This window comes from Felis catus, chromosome B2 (genome assembly GCF_018350175.1).
Source record: "Felis catus isolate Fca126 chromosome B2, F.catus_Fca126_mat1.0, whole genome shotgun sequence".
Lineage (NCBI taxonomy): Eukaryota > Metazoa > Chordata > Mammalia > Carnivora > Felidae > Felis > Felis catus.
This window is the reverse complement of record NC_058372.1, coordinates 11,387,050-11,408,792: the sequence shown is the minus strand read 5'-3', so window position 1 is coordinate 11,408,792 and position 21,743 is coordinate 11,387,050. Positions and strand designations below refer to the sequence as shown.

General features: G+C 42.0%; 1 protein-coding gene across 9 annotated transcripts in view; it reads right to left on the bottom strand.

Annotated features, from left to right (window-relative positions):
* The window catches only part of KIF13A (kinesin family member 13A), a 214,283-nt gene that overhangs the window by 88,016 nt on the left and 104,524 nt on the right, over window positions 1-21,743 (bottom strand). For all 9 annotated transcript variants that reach the window (XM_023253636.2, XM_023253638.2, XM_023253639.2 and 6 more), the window contains one exon: window positions 13,981-14,041. In XM_023253636.2, coding sequence (XP_023109404.2) covers window positions 13,981-14,041 — 61 coding nt within the window. The remainder of the gene's footprint in view (window positions 1-13,980; window positions 14,042-21,743) is intronic.

Here is a 21,743-nt window from a genome sequence, read left to right as displayed (position 1 = left end):
TGATAAAAATTACAGATTATACTTTTCCTGGCACCCATATAGTAGCCTCCTGGACATTAAAACAAAATATACGTGACAGAAAAAAACAAACTAGTCTCTCTGATTTGTACTAAATATGTGCATATGCTTTTCAAAAAGTCAAGTTTTCTCAGACATTTAGTTATGCTTGACAGATGGAATATAATTCACATTTAACATATTTAATAAAGTTTTAGTTATAAGTAGGAAAGGAAAAACTTCTGGGGAATACAAAATGGAATATGAAAAAGTAGAAAACAATTATACTGTGTTTCTGGAAAGAGTTCATCTCTTTTCCATCCTTAAATAACCATCTTGAAGCAGAATTTGCAAAAGGATAAATACAAAGAACTATTGTTATGTTCATGTATTTTTACAGTTTTAAGCAAGACTGGATTCTAGAGAGACTGGAATACATTTTGTCACTATGGCTTCATGTCTTAAGGGAAATTTATTCTTCTTTACGACAGGAAATAATGAAGACTTTCCCACCTCCACAAAGTTACATCAACATTACTATTTTTTTAATAGCTGCTTAGCTTCCCATTGTATGTTTAACTGATGCAATCAGTTCCCCACTATGGATATTTAGATTATTTCCTTTTTCTTACGTATTTATCTTCAAGCACTTTTCTATTGACTTTACCAGGCAAAACTCCAAAAAATTTAATTACTGAGTCCTCTAGCAATGCACCCTCAACAACATAGCTATTATCATTCTTCTTGGTTTTGACAAAACTAAAATTTTCCTTTCGTTTATTGCTCACTTTGTACGCATTCTTTAGTAAATTGATTACTTGGGTTGTATGTTTCTTTTTATAAATCAATTGGTTTAGTCATTGATTTTCTTACTTAAAAATGCTCATCATGTATCAAGGGTATTAACCTTTGGTCTACTCTATGTTGTAAATATTGTTTCCTAATCTGTCATTTACTTTTTAAATATATTTTTTTCAACGTTTATTTATTTTTTTTGGGACAGAGAGAGACAGAGCATGAGCGGGGGAGGGGCAGAGAGAGAGGGAGACACAGAATCGGAAACAGGCTCCAGGCTCTGAGCCGTCAGCCCAGAGCCCGACGCGGGGCTCGAACTCACGGACCGCGAGATCGTGACCTGGCTGAAGTCGGACGCTTAACCAACTGCGCCATCCAGGCGCCCCTGTCATTTACTTTTTAATCTCATGTTGGTTTTTGTCATACAAAAGCTTTTGGTTGTTCATATCTAAATCTTTCACCTTTTCCTTTGTAATTTTTCCTATGGTATATGTTATGCTTTTATGCTTCCAAAATCCTTTTGTTTTATTATTACCCCAAATTATATAGGGATTCACCTAGATTTTCTTCTAGTTCTGTTATTTTTGTTTTTTACAGTTTTATTTTCAAACCTGAACTCTGCCCCTTACCAGCTGTGTGACCTTGAGCAAGTTCTGGGTTTCTACATTAGTAAATCAGGAACAATGACTGCTACCTTAGGGGGTTGCTGGTATGATTTAATAAGGCAAGAAAGGTAAAGCATATACCATAGGGCCTGGCTGGTGTAAGTATAGAATATATTTTAGTTAATATCCATTGTTATCATCATCCCTTAAATCTTTAATCAACTATAATTAATTTTGGTAGAGAGAAGGAGGTAAACATCTAATTATTTTTCCTTAAAATAGTTCCTTCATTGGGATGAGCCTGGGTGGCTCAATGGGTTAAGCATCTGATTCTTGATTTCGGCTCAGGTCATGATCTCAAGGTTTGTGAGATCAAACTCAGCATCAGGCTCCATGCTGACAGCACAGAGCCTGTTTGAGATTCCCTATCTGCCCTTCCTCCACTCACACTCACTCACGCGCTCTCTCTCAAAATAAATAAACTTAAAAAAAAAAAATAGTTCCAGGGGCGCCTAGGTGGCTCAGTTGGTTAAGTGTTTAACTTCAGCTCAGGTCATGATCTCACGGTTTGTGAGCTCGAGCCCCATGTCGGGGTCTGTGCTGACAGCTCAGAGCCTGGAGCCCACCTTGGATTCTGTGTCTCCCTCTCTCTCTGCCCCCCACCCCCTGCTCACACTCTGTCTGTCTGTCTCTCTCTCTCTCAAAATAAATAAATATTAAAAACAACTAAAAAAAAAATAGTTCCTTCATCTTTTCAACCATTCTGTGAGGTAATTCAATTTCAAAGATAAAATAAAAGATACTTATTCTTAGAAAAAAATTTTAAAGGAATCATGTATTGCATTTCTCTAGCAATGGAGAACTTTTTTAATGTTTATTTATTTTTGAGATAGAGAAAGCGTGAGTGGGGGAGGGGCAGAGAGAGGGAGACAGGATTCGAAGTGGGCTCTGTGCAGACAGCAGTGAGCCTGATGTGGGGCTCAAACTCACGAATCGCGAGATCATGCCCTGAGTCAAAGTTGGACGCTCAACCAACTGAGCCACCCAGGCACCCCTCTAGCAATAGAGAATATTTTTAAATATTTCACTGACCAAATATAATGGTGGGGCACTCTCACACATGAAAGAGAGTGAGAGATCGAGCAAGTATATGGTAGTGGGGTATTATGTTTTATTTGTGTTGGTGTGTGTGTATGTATTTGTGTGTTGGGTGTACATGGGATTATATGCGTGTTGGGTGTATGTGTACGTGTGTGTGTTGGGGGTGTGTGTGGCATGTGTTTTGGGTTGTATGGGGGTATATATATGTGTGTGTGTGTTGGGGGTACATGTATGTCTATGCTGAGGGTATGTGTATGTCGGTGTGTATGTGTGTTATGTTGGGGCATCATGAGGAGAGGAAGAAAAAACAACATTATTTGGGACAGGATACGCCAACATAATACTGTTCAGTGGAGGAAAAATATTTACTATTGTTTCATAACATTATCTCGGAAGGGTACAGGGGGTAAAAACCAACATAATAAATAAAACCTATCAATAAAACTGCAAATAGATAACATACTCCATAGAGTTCCCCTGGTTTTTCTAATCTGGTGCCTTGTTAGCTGTATGACTCCCTGGCTGGGGTTATATTTAATCAATTCTTTGGCTTGGTAACTTTCAGGGCATTACTGGTATGATAAGAAACAACTATAAAAATACCAAACTGTCAATCAAAGCCTTAAAATGCACTGTGGACTCTTTATACAGCCTCCTGTCCTCCTCAACATAACTGGCTCCCCATGAGACACAAAGGAGGACTATACTTCACTCTGTGATACAGAGAAAACATTAAATATCAAAGAGCCTTATATAGTCTGTTCAGGAGAGTTTGGTTGATCCAAAAGACTGAAGGTTTCCCGCTTTGTTCATTTCTATTTTTTAAACCCAGCAGTCCCCTTTTGCAGCACAGCAGAAAAACAACAACAACAACAACAACTTGCCAACGGCTTGTCGAAGCTCACTTTGCAAAAAAATGGGGCTGTTTATGTTGGATGGTGGGAATCAGGGAATCCATAAAAGATGCAGTATCTTCACCTAAATGTTTGCTGACCATTGCTCACCCGCAAAGAGAACAAAGCGAAGCGTTGTATGTCTAGGGGAATGCACAACAGCCCATAAGGGAAAGTTCAGAAGTCCTTGGCAAGGAGGAAGATCTGAGTATTTGTTTCTATCCCAGACAAGCCAAGCAAAGCCACAACACTGTCAAACCCAAGAGGTTTGTGGCTTTTCAGCAGCACCGATGCCAGAGAGGAAGTGCCCTTCTCTAGACACAGCCCCACGTGTCTTCGGCAGGGAATCCACAGGACAAACCTAACCTCATTTGTTAATAACCATGACCAAAAAGACACCAATTTCCTCTGTGGGGTTTATGCTTAAAACCACCTACGGCAGTATGGACAAGTCTTAAAACACAGGCATGCCCAAAGCAATCTGCAACATAATTTCACAGTCGCAGAGAGGGCTCCTGTATGGAATTTCTGCAACCAAGGTTAGACACCTGACCCAACCAACCCTACATCACATATGTAATACAGATCTTTGAAAAGTGAATACCCTGAGTCCCCACGCTTGCACATAATCTGTCCCTACTGGGTATCGCAGCAAGGATTCAAAGCTATTACGTGTGTGCACTGAGAACGGAGCAAGCAAGGTCGTTCTCTCTGTATAGCAGGACCCTGATAGCAAAGCGCAGAAGACCAACTAGGGACCAAAGAGAAAATGCACGTACCAATCATATGCCCAACACCTGACTACCAAAGAGGTAGTTACAGAGGCATATGTTCTAAGAAAAGGGAGAACAAAACAGGAGGGCATAACCCCTGTCTTATTTACAACCTGCATTAAGCAAGGTAGTCTCACGTAGATCATGGCTGAATAAAACAGTAAGTGTGGCAATATGCAGCTAGACATGACATATGCATGGAATATTTTTCGTTTTTCTTTAAAAAATTTTTTGTAATGTTTATTTTTGAAAGAGAGACAGAGCATGAGCAGTGGAGGGGCAGAGAGAGAAGGAGACACAGAATCCAAAGCAGGCTCCAGGCCCAGAGCTGTCAGCACAGAGCCCGACGCGGGGCTCGAACTCACAGACCGTGAGATCATGACCTGAGCCGAAGTCGGACGCTCAATTGACTGAGCCACGCAGGCGCCCCATATTTCTCATTTCTCCAAAGTGGGAACATAGAAGAGCATTCAAGATTTCAACACAATCCACACTTTTGTCAGTTTATACAGAGTCTCCTGTTTTCTTTCTTGTCTCTTTTCTCTCTGGAGTGAGAGTGGAAAAAAATGTCTGAACTCAGTATTTGTGACATGGAGCTCACGGGTCTGCTCGTTTGTGAGCGTGTTTCCCCACCTCCAAGCAGGGCTGATGGCCACTGAGATTCTGAGGAGCGTGGGTCTGGCAGGGGGCCCAGTTCCAAATGAGAGCACCTGGGTCCTACAAGACCAAAGGGGTCCCCCCACCAACTCTGCAATGGCAAGGAATGCCCAGCCCGGACCAGGCTTCAGCAAATCCCTCTCCCAAACAGCACAGCTCAGAAACTGTCCCATGTAGTGAAGTTAAGCCTGGTTTAAGTTAAATGACCAAAAACTACAGAGTTCAGATAAAATTAAAAAAAAAAAAAAAAAAGGAGGCTTTAAGGATTGACCTGGTGACACTAGAATTAAGTTTTAATCAACCTCAGAAGTTTGCCATGAAGGGACTTGGGTAAAAGGATCCAGAGGAACTGGGCCGTGAGGGTGCAGGGAGAGCACGGGGCCATTTTTCATCATGGTGTCCAAGGGCTATCAGACTTGCAGTGCCTGGGAGTTCCGCTTGCAGCATGGCACAGGGTGACTCACCCAGAAGGACATTTCCACCCCGGCAACGGTGCTGGGACGAGTCATGAGCTGGCAGTGAACCTCGGCTGCTTTTTTGTTGGCAGATAAGGTGGCTGACTCACCCAAGGGGATGGTCAGGCATCGGTGCCCAGGATGGGAGGAGAAACTAAGCCACCTTGCGCGTGAGGACAGTCTGACAGAGAATGTATTTTGAGTTATTTTGCAGGGTGTTTTCACATAAACCATCTGCTGGGAAAGAAAGCGTTCCTCATTTCTGTCTGATATATTCTCTCTGGTACAGGAGTAGGCCTGACCCCAAATCCCTCCTGGACTGTGGGGAGCACAATATTGACAGCACGTGAGGGGAGATTAAAATAAAGCCCAAACCAAACATAAGCATTCGGGACTCCAGAGAACGTCTGACAGGAGGGAGAACACTATTAGAATTATTCCTGGCCGGGTTCCAAGCCAGAGGACTGCAACGTGATTTCCGCATACAGCCACTTTTGGGGGATGTCAGAGAAGAGAGGATCGCCTGGAATTACAGGAGAATCCATAAAAACCTTCACACGTAATTGTCACTGACTCAAATCTATCTTTACAATTGCTTTTCAGCTCTCTCACAGGTAGGAGGACCTCCAAGAACCTCAGTTTTCTCATCTGTAAAACAGGGACAGTAATAGTTTCAACACGATTGACTACATGACAATTAAATGACCCACCGCAGGTAGAGGGGTGGGCACAGTGCTGGGAACCTAGTGCTCAGAAGTGTACTGTCTATTGTGATTATTATCCACCTCCCTAAATAGGCTGCACTATGTTAAATGATGTCTCTGGGTACAAGTAAGGAATAGACAGGGATGAAGAAAGGAAAGCCTGTTAGAAGGTGGGGCTGGGTGGGATTGAAGAATAGTAGAGAGGGGCGCCTGGGTGGCTCAGTCGGTTGAGCGACCGACTTCGGCTCAGGTCATGATCTCACGGTCTGTGAGTTCAAGCCCCGTGTCGGACTCTGTGCTGACAGCTCAGAGCCCGGAGTCTGCTTCGGCTTCTGTGTCTCCCCCTGTCTCTCTGCCCCTCCCCCACTTGTGCTCTGTCTCTGTCTCTCAAAAATAAATAAATAAATGTAACAAATTTTTTTTAAAAAGGAGGAGTAGAGGGGCGCCTAGCTGGCTCAGCTGGTAGAGCGTGTGACTCTTGATCTCAGGGGCATGAGTTCAAGCCCCACATTGGGAGAGAACCTACTTTAAAAAAAAATAGGGGGCGCCTGGGTGGCTCAATCATTTAACCATCCAACCTCAGATCAGGTCATGATCTCACAGTTCATAGGTTCAAGCCCCGTGTTGGGCTCTGTGCTGACAGCTCAGAGCCTAGGCCTGCTTCAGATTCTGTGTCTCTTCCTCTCTCTGCACCTCCTCTATTAACACTCTATCTCTGTTTCTCAAGAATAAATAAACACTAACAATACAGGAGTACAGGTAAGAGAAAAACACACACACACGCATGCACACACACACACACATTTACACACCCACACCAGACACACACATGTATACACATACATATATTCAAATATACACACAACATACACACTCGTACAAACACACAAATGCACACTCACACACTCTCTCTTTTTAAAAAATCTAACAATATTAGTTTAGTTCGTGTATTTCAGAAAGGTTTTTCTGTACCGGTAAGGCTGGCCTACCCAAGAGAAAAGTCAAGGCCCCTGTGACCTCACGGGGTACAGGAAACACCGTGTGCAGTGCAGGGACATGAACTGAAACAGTTCCAGTGTGGGCACTTGGCACACTTTACCAAACACAAATACAACCCCACCATGAGTAAACTTCAAAGTCAACATTAAAGATTCTTGTGATTAAAAAAAAAAAAAAAAGTTTCTCTTAACTGACCTGCACTTACCCAGCTTTCTGAATTAACTGACATTCTGTTCCATCTATAAAACAGTACAGAGGCATGCCCCCTCTACCCTAAACCACCCCAGCTGCTAGGCTGTGCTCAGGACCCCTGCCAGCTGAGCTATGTTCTCACAAAGGGTCAGCTGTGTCTGCTCCTAAACTGGTTTATGTCATTGTACTTCTCTGTAGTTACATAATTTTATTAGCAAATGTAAAAAGAGAGTTGCTGATTCTAAGAAAGCTAAGTTGGGCACTTAAGGGAGCAACTTGATGAGGGCTAGTCACCAAAAGAATTGTCAAATGAGGTACGGGTAAGACAATTTGCAAAGGGCCATAAAAGAAAAAAGAAAAATCTAGAAGAACTCTGCATTCAGACTGTTTCCTACGTGTCTTTGAAGATGGCATGCATCATTTATAATGACTCTCTACTTTACCAAATTTTTCAAAGAATCGACCACTACTGCTCCTCACAACTACAGGGAAAATGTCTATGGTTTTGATAAACCAAATAGCCAACAGTTACTGAGTATGTATATTGTGCAAGGTACTTGCTGAGTGCTTCTTGTGTGCTTGAATAGTGAAAGAATGAACCAACTCAGCACACTGAAACAAGTATTTTTGGAACTTTGCTAAAATATTGGTTCTATTTCGGCTACTGCTGGCTTTTAGAATGTAAATTGTTTTGTCTCGTCCCTGTTCTTGCTTCAGTTGAACAGTGTGAAAGAGAAATCATTTCTACCTCTGAGCACATAGAATGTCCCATACCATGGGAACAGAATCCAACACAGCGGCTTGCCCCACAGCCGAGCTCACGGCTCAGATGCTCACAGCACAAAGCTACGCTAGCAGAACAAGCATCAGACACAGAACCTTTCTCCTGAACTGCAGGGTGTTAACAATGCCTGAAAACACACGGCCACAGCAAGTTGGAGCAACGTGCCATATGGTGAGGATTGTTATATAACTTCTAAGTCAATAGTTTAGAGGCTCTGGGCCAGGAAATGCTCATGTCCACATTGATCCCAGATAGGCCACCACCAGACTGGTTTTTATTTTTATTTTTTAAGGATTTTTTTTAAGTTAATTAGTTAATTAATTTATTTATTTTCAGAGAGAGAGAGAGAGAGAGAGCACACAGGAGGGGCAGAGAGAGAGGAAGAAAGAGAATCCCAAGCAGGGTCCACACTGTCAGCACAGAGCCCAATGCGGAGCTCGAATTCACGAACGATGAGATTATGACCTGAGTTGAAACCAAGAATGACGTTTAACTGACTGAGCCAACCAGGCACCTCAAAGACTTTATTTATTTGTTTGTTTGTTTGTTTGTTTAATGTTTTATTTATTTTTGAGACAGAGAGAGACACAGCATGAGCAGGGGAGGGGCAGAGAGAGAGGGAGGCACAGAATATGAAGCAGGATCCAGGCTCCGAGATGTCAGCGCAGATCCCAACACGGGGCTCGAACCCACAAGCTGTGAGATCATGACCTGAGCTGAAGTCAGACGCTCAACCGACTGAGCCACCCAGGCGCCCCTCAAAGATTTTATTTTTTTAAGGAATCTCTACACCCAACGTGGGGCTCGAACTTACAACCCCTAGATCAACAGTTGAATGCTGTACCGACTGACCCAGCCAGGTGCCCCTCACCAGACTGGTTTTTATTTCTGGCATGAAGATTTATAGAAAAATAGGTCTGTGAAAAATATTCCCTCACTAGGAAGAAAACTGAAATCAAGGGGCAGTCACTGTTATTTACCAACATGGTACATTTTAGGCAGTGACAAACATGGATGCATTCATTGTCGAGGCCTTAATTACAAACAGTAGTGATTTAAACATTTACAAAGGCTGATTACCTGTCAGTATTCACTACAATAACTTTATAGTCCTAAATGTGGTTTTATGTCTATGTGCATGTACATATGGATGAAGAGTAGAGGAAGATAAGAGTTTATGTAGAAATATACCAAGCTTTGGGGGCCTGATTCTGCAGATTACTTCTGTTTTGTTTTGCTTTTTTCTTAGTTCTGGCACAAGGGTGTTTGCTTTAAAGACTCAGAATAATCTGCCACACAAGCATTATTATGCCTACCTACCCCAAAAGTTATAATAAATAATACAGTTAAAATGTAAAACGTCTCAAAGCCTGATTCAATGCAATGCAAACCGCTTAACAAACGAGTCTTTGACTTGCCTCTGAAAAGTCCACTGGGACAGCTGTGTGACCAGCACAAAATGTCTGATTCATGTTTTATCAGAGAGCTAGAGGGGATCTGAGATCACCCTGGGCCCTATCTCCTCCTTCCCCAGATGAGGAAACAGATCCCCCAAGGTGAGCGGCTTGTGGCAAAACCAGGTCTGGTCAACCCCAGTACAACGCATTTTCTTTCCAGAGGGCTGATGCTATTATCCTCACGACTTCCACCATGTGACCACGATAAAGACCATAAAGACCATAAATATTAAGTGAGCTTCTCCTATGTGCCAAGCACTGGCTTCAGTACTTTCCACAAACAGGTCATTTGGTCCTCAAATCAGCCCTATGAGATGGGAATGATTATTGTCCTCATTTAACACGAGTGCAGTGAGATTCAGTGGCTCACCGGGCCTTATAGGTCGAAGGCGGTGAGGCCAGGATTGGAACCTGGGCAGTCTGGGGGGACAGGAGCCCACATTCTTCCTTCTAGCACTGCAATAGCTGGCTGCCATGGCCATTAGACACACTACATACTTGTGCATTTCTACGCCGCAAAGCCTGAGAGTGAAGGGTGTTGCTGTCACTTTTAACAAATAGTAAAACAGGACAATCTGACATACCACGTGAGACTTAACGCCCCTGCCTCTGGTCATTCTCTCAAGCCCAGTGCTTTTGGTCTTTTCCTCTCTCCCTCCCCTCCTCCTCACTCCTCCTCCCCTCCTCCCCTCTCCTCAACCTAAGTTCTGAGAGCTGCCTTGAGAGCTCTCAGTCAGTATCAATGAGGCCATTATTCACTGAGCCTGACAAATAGGTCGGTTTCAGGAAATCTGTGCTTCCCTTTCTGAATTTCCTCTATTTCTCATCAGAGAATCAATGCCTTCTATCTTAATGTTTCTATTCACAATTAAGAAGGAATTGTGAATTCTTTTTTAATGAAGAGAAAGGAAATCAAGTTAGTACGAAACCCATCAACTAATCTACCAGTAATGTACTTAGTGGGCAAATTATGAGTGCAAACAAATCTGAGAACAGTTGGCAAGAATTTTACTTTTTGCTAAGGTGGTCACTGTATTTGTACAATAATACCACCATCCAAAGAACAAGAGAATGTCTCTCTGAATTTTGTAAACAGACATTGCTCTGTGAGCCGAGAGAATCCATTCAATGGAACCCGCTATTTGATGTGATCATGCAGACCAGAAATGGTAAACTTTAGACTATCAGTATGTTTAAAAATCATTCTTATCTTTTTAAACATTTCTGAACATACTAATTTGTAATGCGGAGCTCCAGAAATCTTTAGTTTCACATTTGAATTTTATCATCTGTACTGAATAAAATTATTTCCCATTTTTAAAAAAAAGTTTGTCTTATATTCAGGGATATGAGTGATATATTGCAGAAGACTAGAATGGTCTCTTGGGCAATAAGAGCGGATGTGATTCTAGAAGATAGGACAAAGAAAGACTGCCTCCCTTAAGGATTATTTTAACCATGTCACCCCAATAGTCCCTGTTTTTTGGGGTTTTTTTACTCTATCAGTCTAAACCAATAATCAGTCTAAACTAAACTCAGTTTAATTTTCTATTATTTGGCCTCAGTCAGCAAGTACAAATAGGTCTCGCACTGCTTCCCCCCACGACACACCTTCTGTTAAGACAAGTGCTTACACTATGCTCACTCCAACTTCTCCATCTTCACTCACGGAAAAGCCAAATGAGGTGTCACTGATGGGCACCTTCCACTGGTCAGTGCATTGAGTTACAACAACATATGAGACGCATATTGTCGCCATGTTTCCCATTTTATAGAAAAGAAACTGTGGCTCAGAGATTAAAGAAGAGAGCCAAGGCAGCAGTCCTAAGACTTAAACTCAGGTCTGACTTTGAAGTCCCTGTGCCGTCCTTGACGCCATGTTGCTTCTCTTATCTAGAAACCCTCTATGCTGGCTTTTGCTACACCTATGGACCTTCACTTTCCTGCCCAGTTTTGGTCCTTTCTCCCCTAAGATGCCTTTCCAGGCAACTGTTCAGCCCTTCCAGATTTTGCCCTTCCTTGAGTTTTCCATACCACTTAAAATGTGTGAAATAGTTAACTAAATATTCTCTCCAAATGTTTACTGTTGTTATGCAGTCCTTTGCTTTCCACCTAACTTTTTGATTCTCCAGGGCTTCCGAGGCTGCATACACAGTAGGGATTTCATGAACACTTGAGGAACTGAGACCTTCTGGCTCCCTGGGTTATATAAGAGGAACCACAGCACTGGGCTGGGGACACAGAATTGGTGGTGGGGAGTCATGGAGAAGAAGGGGAGGAAGGTAGACTGAAGCTATGGAATAAAGGACCCTAAATGTAGTTCAAGGAGTATAGATTTTATCTGTAAGTTGTGAGGAGTCCTTGAAGGTATCTGAGAATTGCAAGGGAAGAGTTCCAAGTCAGGAAGATATATCTGGCTGTATCTTTTTTTTTTTTTTAAATACAATTTATTGTCAAACTGGCTTACATATAACACCCAGTACTTATCCCAACAGGTGCCCTCCTCAATGCCCATCACCCACTTTCCCCTCTCCCCCACCTCCCATCCACCCTCAGTTTGTTCTCTGTATTTAAGAGTGTCTTGTGGCTTGCCTCTCTCCCTGTTTGTAACTATTTTCCCCCTCCCCCTCCCCCATGGTCTTCTGTTAAGTTTCTCAAGATCCACATGAGTGAAAACGTATATCTGTCCTCTGACTGACTTATTTCCCTCAGCATAAGACCCTCCAGTCCTATCCATGTTGCTGCAAATGGCAGGATCTCATTCTTTCTCATATATCTGCCTATATCTTGAATAACATCGACTGAACAAAGTTTGGACTTTTTATAGCCACAGCATTTGTCCTCATGTTTCTGTTATAGTGGAAATGCATTACTTCGGTAGTTTATTTAAATCCAAAAGCGCACACACACACACACACACACACACACACATCACTGTGCTAATACTCAAGGCAGACTATTTTAGACTCAGCAGAATTTGTCTAAAGTCCTAATGGGCCAATAAAAAAAACAAATTAATTACAAGCAACATTCAGAAGTGATTATTCACTTTAATAGAATACATTTGCTACAGGTGTAGGAATGATGTTTGAAAAGAAAGGCAAATTTACCCACTGGGAGCAACCGAAGAAATTTTCCTAGTTCCAGACTGTTCACTTTTGAAAAAATTATATGGCAAATAATTTCTCAACAAGTTTGCTATATGTGGTGAGGAAAAGGCTATCACTAGGGGCACCTGGATGGCCCAGTCCGTTGAGCATCCAACTTTGGCTCAGGTCATGATCTCATGGTTTGTGAGTTTGAGTCCCGCATTGGGCCCCAGCTTGGAGCCTGAAGCCTGCTTGAGATTCTGTGTCTCCCTCTCTCTCTGCCCCTCCCTGACTCATACCTTGTCTCTCTCTCTCAAAAATAAATTAATGTTAAAAAAAAAAAAAGTAAACGATAAAGGGACACCTAGGTGGCTCAGTCAGTTAAGTGTATAACAGGACTCTTGGTTTCAGCTCAAGTCATGCTCTTATGTTTTGTGGGTTTGAGCCCCGCATTGGGCTTTGTGCTGATAGCATGGGGCCTGCTTGGGATTCTCTGTCTCTCTCTCTCTACACCCCTCACCTCTCAAAATAAATAAACATTAAAAAAAGAAGTAAATGAGAAAGTCATTCAGCTGATGGTCCTATAAGTAGAGATGAGGAGAACACAGTCATTAAGACTAAATAAAGAAATGGGGACATAATCAAAAGAGTAGGAATCAGGGGCTCCTGGGTGGCTCAGTCGGTCAAGTGTCTGACTCTTGATTTCAGCTCAGGTCATGATCTCATGGCTCATGAGTTTGAGATCTACACTGGACTCTGAGCTGATAGGTTGGAGCGTGCTTGGGATTCTCTCTCCCTGTCTCTGCCCCTCCCCTGTTTACAATCTCTCTCTCTCTCTCTCTCTCTCTCTCTCTCTCTCTCTCTCTCTCAAAAATAAATAAATAAACATTGTTAAAAAATTAAAAATTAGTAGTCATCTATGTTCGATGGACTAGGAATGAAATGCCTCAAGCAAAGAACACTAGCAAAATGTGAGGCTGGGAGGCCATGTTTCCCTGAGGAACGTGGAGTTCATATCACCAATGACTGTAAGAACACTCAGGACGTGAGCGGGTCCTGGAAACCAACAGCATCTCTGCTTTCCTTGTATTGGTGGAGAGGTGAATTCCCACAGCGCTGGCGACGAGGAAAGACACGGCACATTAAACCTCTTCTTCACGTGATCATCACAACAGCTAGCATCTCTGGCTTGAGGTGGTTCCCCATTATTTCTAACTGATGGAACACCTCTGAAGATACTAACATCCTTCACAGGTGAAAAACCCGAGGCTTAAAAAACAAAACAAAACACACCCATGACTTCTTAGCAAGTTAGTGGCAGAGTCTGATCCTGAAATAAACCTTGTTGACTTCAAAGCCCACATGCTGGAATTGGAAAGAATGAATGTGAATTTTATGGGAAAAACAGAATTCCAGAGGAAAGAAAACAGACGAAGAGTCCTGAGACCCAAAAATCAAGTGAAGAGAGAGTCAACTTACCAGCATATTTTGTAGTGTTAGATTCATCCATGGACCAAAAGCAATAATCGAAGGCAAATACCTGAAGGAAAGAAGAAAATATTAAAGATTAGTAAACTTCTAGGAGTATATCAAACTGCAAAAAAGAATTCACGATGAAGAAGATGATCCCTATTACTGTCTGATGAAGACAATAAACACTATAGGTTTAATGCTTTATTAATCCTAAAGTTTCTTTTGGACTACACTGATGGTTATCTTACTGGACTAGAGTCCATTGCATATGAATAGGCTATTCATCCAGAATGCAAACAGCCAGCTATCTTAACCAAAAAAAAAAAAAAAAAAAAAAAAGACAATACCTTTAGTAAGAAAAAAACAATGACTTCTCACCCAAGTCCACAGTTTCTGCATCTGCTAAAGCCATTGGCTAGATTCCCATGGCTTCTCAAGTAACAACTTCCCATGGTTTCTCAAGTGATCAACTTGCATTGGAACCATTTCCTTCCAGCTTTCCATGATGCCACCATTTGTAGCTAAAGCTCCAAACTCCCCACATTTCCACCTTGGACTCTGTTCCCTGTTTCAGCGTGCCATCTCGGGCCAAGTCTTGCTAACAAACTGATAACTCACTCTTGGGTGCATTTCTGTAGAGTTACCAAATGACTACTATGTATCGGGAGAAGTGATGCTTCTCCCACTTGGAATCTCATCCAATCACAACTTCCATGCATATAACCATCACTCGTGTTCCAGCTGTCATTAGCAGATGCACAGGGCAATGTTCCCCGAAGCATGATCCAAAAACAGTAATTTTAGGGATATTCCATGAGAAAACAAATTGTGTTGGAAATTTCACACTATTTGAGATCCTCAATGCAATTCTCAATATTAAAGGCTCTGAAAAGTTATCCAGCAAAGAAACCCATTTAATTGCTTAACTTTATTTCTCCAATTAATTTTCGTGAAGAGACCCTTTCTTAAGTAATGCCTATGAGCATGCCTTGACACTATTGTTTCTCAGCATACCCCCTTAGCAAACTCTGGCCCAGAGGACCCAGTAGCCACTTTTCTGGGCTCCCGGCTACGGCTTTCCCCCCCACTGCAGTCCAAACAGCAATTTACAGACCTCCCACAGACAGGAACCCTTTAATGCTTAATCATTTCCTAGGGATTGTAAGCACTGAACAAGCAGAACCCAAACTCTGTGAGCTGGCATTGAGACTGTCTGCAAAGAGGCATTTCCAGTCCATGCCCCCTAACTTCCTTATGCTTCTGCTGAACTTGTCTGTACCTTGGAATCAGTAGGAACAATTCCACCCCTGTCCTTGTTCTCCTCTTCATTTACACCCTTCAAAATGCTTCTTCTTCTTCTTCTTTTTCGTTTTTTTTTTTTTTTTTTTTTGAGAGAGAGAACATGTGAAGGAGAGGTAGGGAAAGAGAGGGAGAAGAGACAAGAGAGAGAGAGAGACAGAATCTCAAGCAGGCCCATTCTCAGTGCAGAGCCCAACTCAGGGCTCAATCCCATGACCCTGGGATCATGACCTGAGCTGAAAGAGTTGGACCCTCAAGCACCCAGGTGCCCCCAAAATGCTTTGTATTCTTAAGGCCCAATTCAATACATTTTTCTTCCAGGAAATATTCATTGTTTAAATCCAAAAGAATTATCTCTCCTCTCTGAAATCTTACAATGTTGTTTAATCCGTTTTCTCACAACTCTGACGCCACTGATCTGTTTTTCATTAATCATGTATATGATCCTTGCATATGGTTTATCTCCACTGGTCGACTAAGTTCCTTGAAGGCAGGAACCATACCCAATTCATACTTGTATCCTAGAGTTTTCACAGCGGTTATTTGTAATAATTTATTGAGTGATTAATGATACCGAGACCTTGCAAGAAAGCAGGTACTTTCTAAATCGTAAAAAGATAAGTTATGCACTGAAGAGTTTCAGTACTACATACACTTTCGTGATTTTTCAACCGATTCAGGCATATACAATGCACAACACTCACACCATCAATCTCAAATCCAAATTCAATTCTGTTACTTATACACACTATTCATTCTGGCCTTACAGTAACCAAGGTTAAAATGAACACTAGTTTCAGCCAACAGAGTGTGGGATATTTACTACATTCGAGGGCTCTTCCGATGACTTGAGAGACCACACAGGAGAAAACCAGTTAATCTTCCTGCCTCTGGGCAGGACTGAACTTCAACACTTCTCCTGAGACATGATGTTCTGTCTTGTTTTTAAACATTTCTAGAAAAGGAGGTTCCATAATCTCCCTTTAATGGCATCTTATAACACTTAACTTCCATTTTCAGGACATTGTTCTCTTCCTTTTGACCTAAGTCAACTCTCCTTACTTTAAATGGCCAACAGAGGCTGTTTTCCAATTTTGATGTATCCTCGGTATTTTCCTCTAGAGTCTCAATGAATTCTTCTTAGTAGCTGCTCTAATACAGGGAAACAATCATTTATTCCACATATGTTGATTTTTTGTACCCAAACTTATTTTTAACCATTTGCTACTCTGCATACGGGACAAGAAGGCTAGGGAAGTGTAATGCGACTTGAAATAAAATGAAATCTACCCAGGGGCGCCTGGGGGGGCTCAGTTGGTTAAGTATCTGACTTCGGCTCAGGTCATGATCTCGAGGTCAGTGAGTTCCAGCCCCGCGTCGGGTTCTGTGCTGACAGTTCAGAGCCTGGAGCCTGTTTCGGATTCTGTCTCCCCCTCTCTCTGCCCCTCCCCAGCTCACACTCTGCTCTCTCAAAAATGAATATACACTCAAAAAAAAATTTTTTTTAATTAAATCTACCCCAAATTTGAGGGTCTACCTCTCAGTAACAATCATCCCAAATTCTGTGCCAACTTCCATTTCTAGTGGTTAATAAAGTTGGTTTTGCTCACAAAGAGGAAGATAAAAAAATTTTTTCATTTTAACCATTTGCCTTCTAAAATTCAAACCCTGCAGAGGAGGTTTAAAAGGAAGCAAACAAACAACAGCAAAAACCTGCAGAGGAGAAAAGGCCCATGATAGTACTGGTGGATGTGACTGCTCTTCGCTGGCCAAAAATAATAGAATTCCCTCATCTGAATTAGGCCTCGAATTTCAAAACCTTGGATGACAGACATTTAGGATGGCCATCCCCCATCCAGTCATGGAGTACAGGTTATTATTTTAGCAAAGATTTACCATTAAGGGGGCGCCTGGGTGGCTCAGTCGGTTAAGCGTCTGACTTCGGCTCAGGTCATAATCTCGTGGTTCGTGGGTTCAAGCCCCACGTCGGGTTCTGTGCTGACAGCTCAGAGCCTGGAGCCTGCTTCAGACTCTGTGTCTCCCTCTCTCTCTGACCCTCCCCCGTTCATGCTCTGTCTCTCTCTGTCTCAAAAATAAATAAACATTAAAAAAAAATTTTTTTTTAAAGAAAGTTGACGCCCAGGGGTGCCTGGGGTTAAGTGTCCGACCTTGGCTCAGGTCATGATCTCCGGGTTCGTGAGTTCAAGCCCCATGTTGGGCTCTGTGCTGACAGCTCAGAGTCTGGAGCCTGCTTCAGATTCTGTGTCTCCCATTCTCTCTCTGCCCCTCCCCTGCTCACACTCTGTCTCTCTCTCCTTCAAAAATAAACATTTAAAAAGTTTTTTAAAAAAGAAAATTGAGGGGCGCCTGGGTGGCGCAGTCGGTTGAGTGTCCGACTTCAGCCAGGTCACGATCTCGCGGCCCGTGAGTTCGAGCCCCGCATCGGGCTCTGGGCTGATGGCTCAGAGCCTGGAGCCTGTTTCCGATTCTGTGTCTCCCTCTCTCTGCCCCTCCCCCATTCATGCTCTGTCTCTCTCTGTCCCAAAAATAAATAAACACTGAAAAAAAAAATTAAAAAAAAAAAAAGAAAAGAAAATTGACACCTAGACACCTGAAGGATTTCTCTAAAGCTCAAAGCAAGTGGACAGAAAAATTCTTGTTATAATTTTTTTCTTTAAAGCAGGCTACAAGCAATCGTCCCTTCTATGAACTTCTACAGCACTTAGTAGCTCCCACGGCACTAGTTCACACGTAGTCCTATTTTATGACTCAGTTCTTCTGTGTGGGTCCTATTGCCACTTTAAACCATGAGCTCCTTGTGGACAGGGACTATGTCTCATGAACCTCTCACCACCTGGGTCAGGATCTCATCCAGAGTGGCCATTCTAGAGAGTATTTTTTCAGTAAATACACATAATACCAGAAGCAGGAGTTGGAATGCAGACACAAACACAGAAGAGATGTGAGAACCAGTAAGAGTAAGCAGAAGTTCAACGGCAAGATATATTTTTGGATATTTTATTACTTTCATATGCATGTTTTTGAGGTTAAAAATGGTTAAAAATACAATATGGTCCCGAGATGAACACCAGGGTCCCCTTTGACACCATTATGCTGTGGCTCAGGTGGATAACAGGTATGGCCACATCATGTACACTTTATAGTTTGTACAGAGATTAGACCAATTATTTGTTGCTAAAACAATTATTTCTTATGACGGTTACGAAAATAGTTTCAAGGATGTTCAAACTAATTTGTTTTATGTAGCCCAAAAATTTCCCTTGTAATCTTCTTAATCCTATAAATAAACTATTCACAAACTATTAGCCTTCTTTTCATGGCCAGATTTAATTATAATTTCATCACAAAAGGTTTGTAACAAAAGGGACATGATTTCCTTTGGTCCTTTTGATTTTCCAACACAAAATCTACTGACATTTCGGGGCACCTTAGTGGTACAGTTGGTTAAGCATTCAATTTCGGCTCGGGTCATGATCTCCGGGTTTGTGAGTTCAAGCCCCATGTCGGGCTCTGTGCTGACAGCTCAGAGCCTGGAGCCTGCTTCGGATTCTGTGTCTCCCTCTCTCTCTATCCTACCCTGCTCACTCTCTCTCTGTCTCTCTCAAACATAAGTAAACATTAAAAAACAAAACAAAATCTACTGACATTTCAAAAGAGATATCAAAACCATCTTCTTGAGAGCTATTTCTTGAAAACTGACCATTTCAAATTAAAAAGAAAATCATGTGTTTCAAAGCCACCACAATGTATTTGAGAAATATGTTACTTAAGACTTTGGATTCCTTTCAGTAAAATTCCCAAATGCTTATACAGGAGTGCTGATTCAGAGGGGCACATGTACCCCTATGTTTATAGCAGCGCTTTCAACAATAGCCAAATTATGGAAAGAGCCTACATGTCCATCAATTGATGAATGGATAAAGAAGATGTGGCTTATATACACAATGGAATATTACTTGGCAATGAGAAAGAATAAAATCATACCATTTGCAGCAACATGGATGGAACTGGAGGGTATTATGCTAAATGAAATAAGTCAACCAGAGAAAGACAGATATCATATGTTTTCACTCATATGTGGATCTTGAGAAACTTAACAGAAGACCATGGGGGAGGGGAAGGGGAAAAAAATAGTTACACACAGAGATGGAGGGAGGCAAACCCTCCATCTCTCTTAAATACAGAGAACAATCTGAGGGTTGATGGGGGTTGGTAGAGGGAAAAGTGGGTGACAGGCATAGAGGAGGGCACTTGTTGGGATGAGCACTGGGTGATGTATGTAAGTGATGAACCATGGAATCCACCCCCAAAACCAAGAGCACACTGTATACACTGTATGTTAGCCAATTTGACAATAAATTATGTTAAACAAAAATAAAATGAAATAAAATTCCCGAATGCTTATTTCCTCTATTCATCACAAAGGCCCTAGCATCGTAACTGCGGTGTGGGGGTGGGGGACTTCTCTATGCATACAACTGACTAAAACGATAAATCAAATTTGGAAACCAAGTGTAAATTTCTGGTCTTGTCAACGCCAACCCACATGGTGAGCATTTTTTGTGAAAGCACCCACACCTTCCAAGAGCCTTCAATTTGATAAAGAGCCAAGAGGACAGATGCTGTCCAGTTGTTTCCAACCCTGAAAGCCATTGTCTTTGTTGTTTCCAAGAAAATTTTACTCTACCTTCTCAGAATCCCACTCCTTCCTCCTCATTTGCAACTTGTAAAACTCATACTGGCATTTAATTCCCTGCAGCTTGCCGTTCACATCTGTTCCACCTTCATTGCTCTCTTAAAAATGTTAGCTTTGCATCTTTGTGAACCACTGAACATCTAGTAAAGTTACGACAAGCTGTTTTTAATAAGGCAAATGTGCTGAGTGGTATATATTCCGAGGCAAAGGAGTTCCAGGATGCAGGCACAGGACGCAAGACAGTCAAACTCCAGTCCTACCTAAAAGTTCTAGCTCTGATGGCATTTCAGCAAAATTCAATTTTTAAAAATGCAAGAATCTTCTGTGTCCTTGAAGAACCAGAAGGCATCAGCGTCCTAAGAAACATGATCTGTCATCATTTTCCTGACCCATGGAAACCAAACACGCAGGTCCATGCAAAGCAACTACCTTCCATTCATCCTCGGTGTGGATTCACCGAGAAGTTCTCCAACTGCATGATGTTTGATCCCCACAGCAATCACAAATACCTATTTGCCACCCCTCTCAATTTCAGGTACTACAGGGAACTCAATTATGTATTAGGCATGTTGTTTGTCCTCTGGTTGCAAATAGTCTGGATAAAAATAACAAAACATAAAACAATTATCCTTGGGACAAAAGGGACATTTTTTTTCCCAAAATTACTTAAAATACATTCTTTTACACTTATTTATTTTTGAAAGGGGGGGAGGATGAACAAACTGGGGAGGGGCAGAGAGAGGGAGAGAGAGAATCCCAAACACCCTCTGCACTGTCAGCACAGAGCCTGACACGGGGCTCGATCCCATAAAACGTGATTTCATGACCTGAGTGAAAATCAAGAGTTAGATGCTTAACCAACTGAGGCACCCAGGCGCCCCCAAAATCATTTTTACCTCTTACAGCCCCTTCTTCAGGCAGAAAGTGAGGAACCCCAACTTAGCTCAAGATAATTGTACATAAACAAATATTTCTAAACATATAGATCAGATTTCTGACACAATGAGGAAAGCCCACTCTGTTTCAATTTCTCCAAATTACAATCTTTCAGGGGCGCCTGGGTGGCTCAGTGGGTTAAGTGTCTGACTTCAGCTCAGGTCAGGATCTCATGGTTTGTGGGTTCGGGTCTCACATCGGGCTCTGTGCTGACAGCTTGGAGCCTGGAGCCTGCTTCGGATTCTGTGTCTTCCTCTCTCTCTGGCCCTTCCCCGCTCACACTCTGTCTCTGTCTCTGTCTCTCAAAAAATGAATGAAATGTTAAAAAAAATTTTTTTTAATCTTTCAATGACATCTCAAATGTTACTTCTTTATAAAACTCTTAAGGATACTCATTGCTGTGAATTTCTTATCTGTGTGTGGGGGGGGGTGGTAATATGTGTGTGATAGAGATTCCCTTTGTTCTGCTAAATTACTAATTCTTAGAGGCCAAGATTTTGGTTTTCCTAATGTTTTTCTTGTCCATAATTCCACCAAACAAACAAACAAAAAATCTGAGAATTTGCTCTGTAAACCAACTTCTTGGTAAAGTACCTTTTAATTAAATGGTCTTGTAAATCTGTTTTCACGTAGATGGCTGCTTAAAATGGCACACACTGACTGGTTACTGTGACCCTAGGAGACACCACAGTGGTCCCTTGTCAAAGCCTCTGTTTTCATTCAACTGTGGAAGTAACAGGACTAGGGTCACCCTACAGACATTAGTTGAGCAAACAGCCCTAGTCATCTATTCTGTCCAGAGTTACCCAGATCTTCA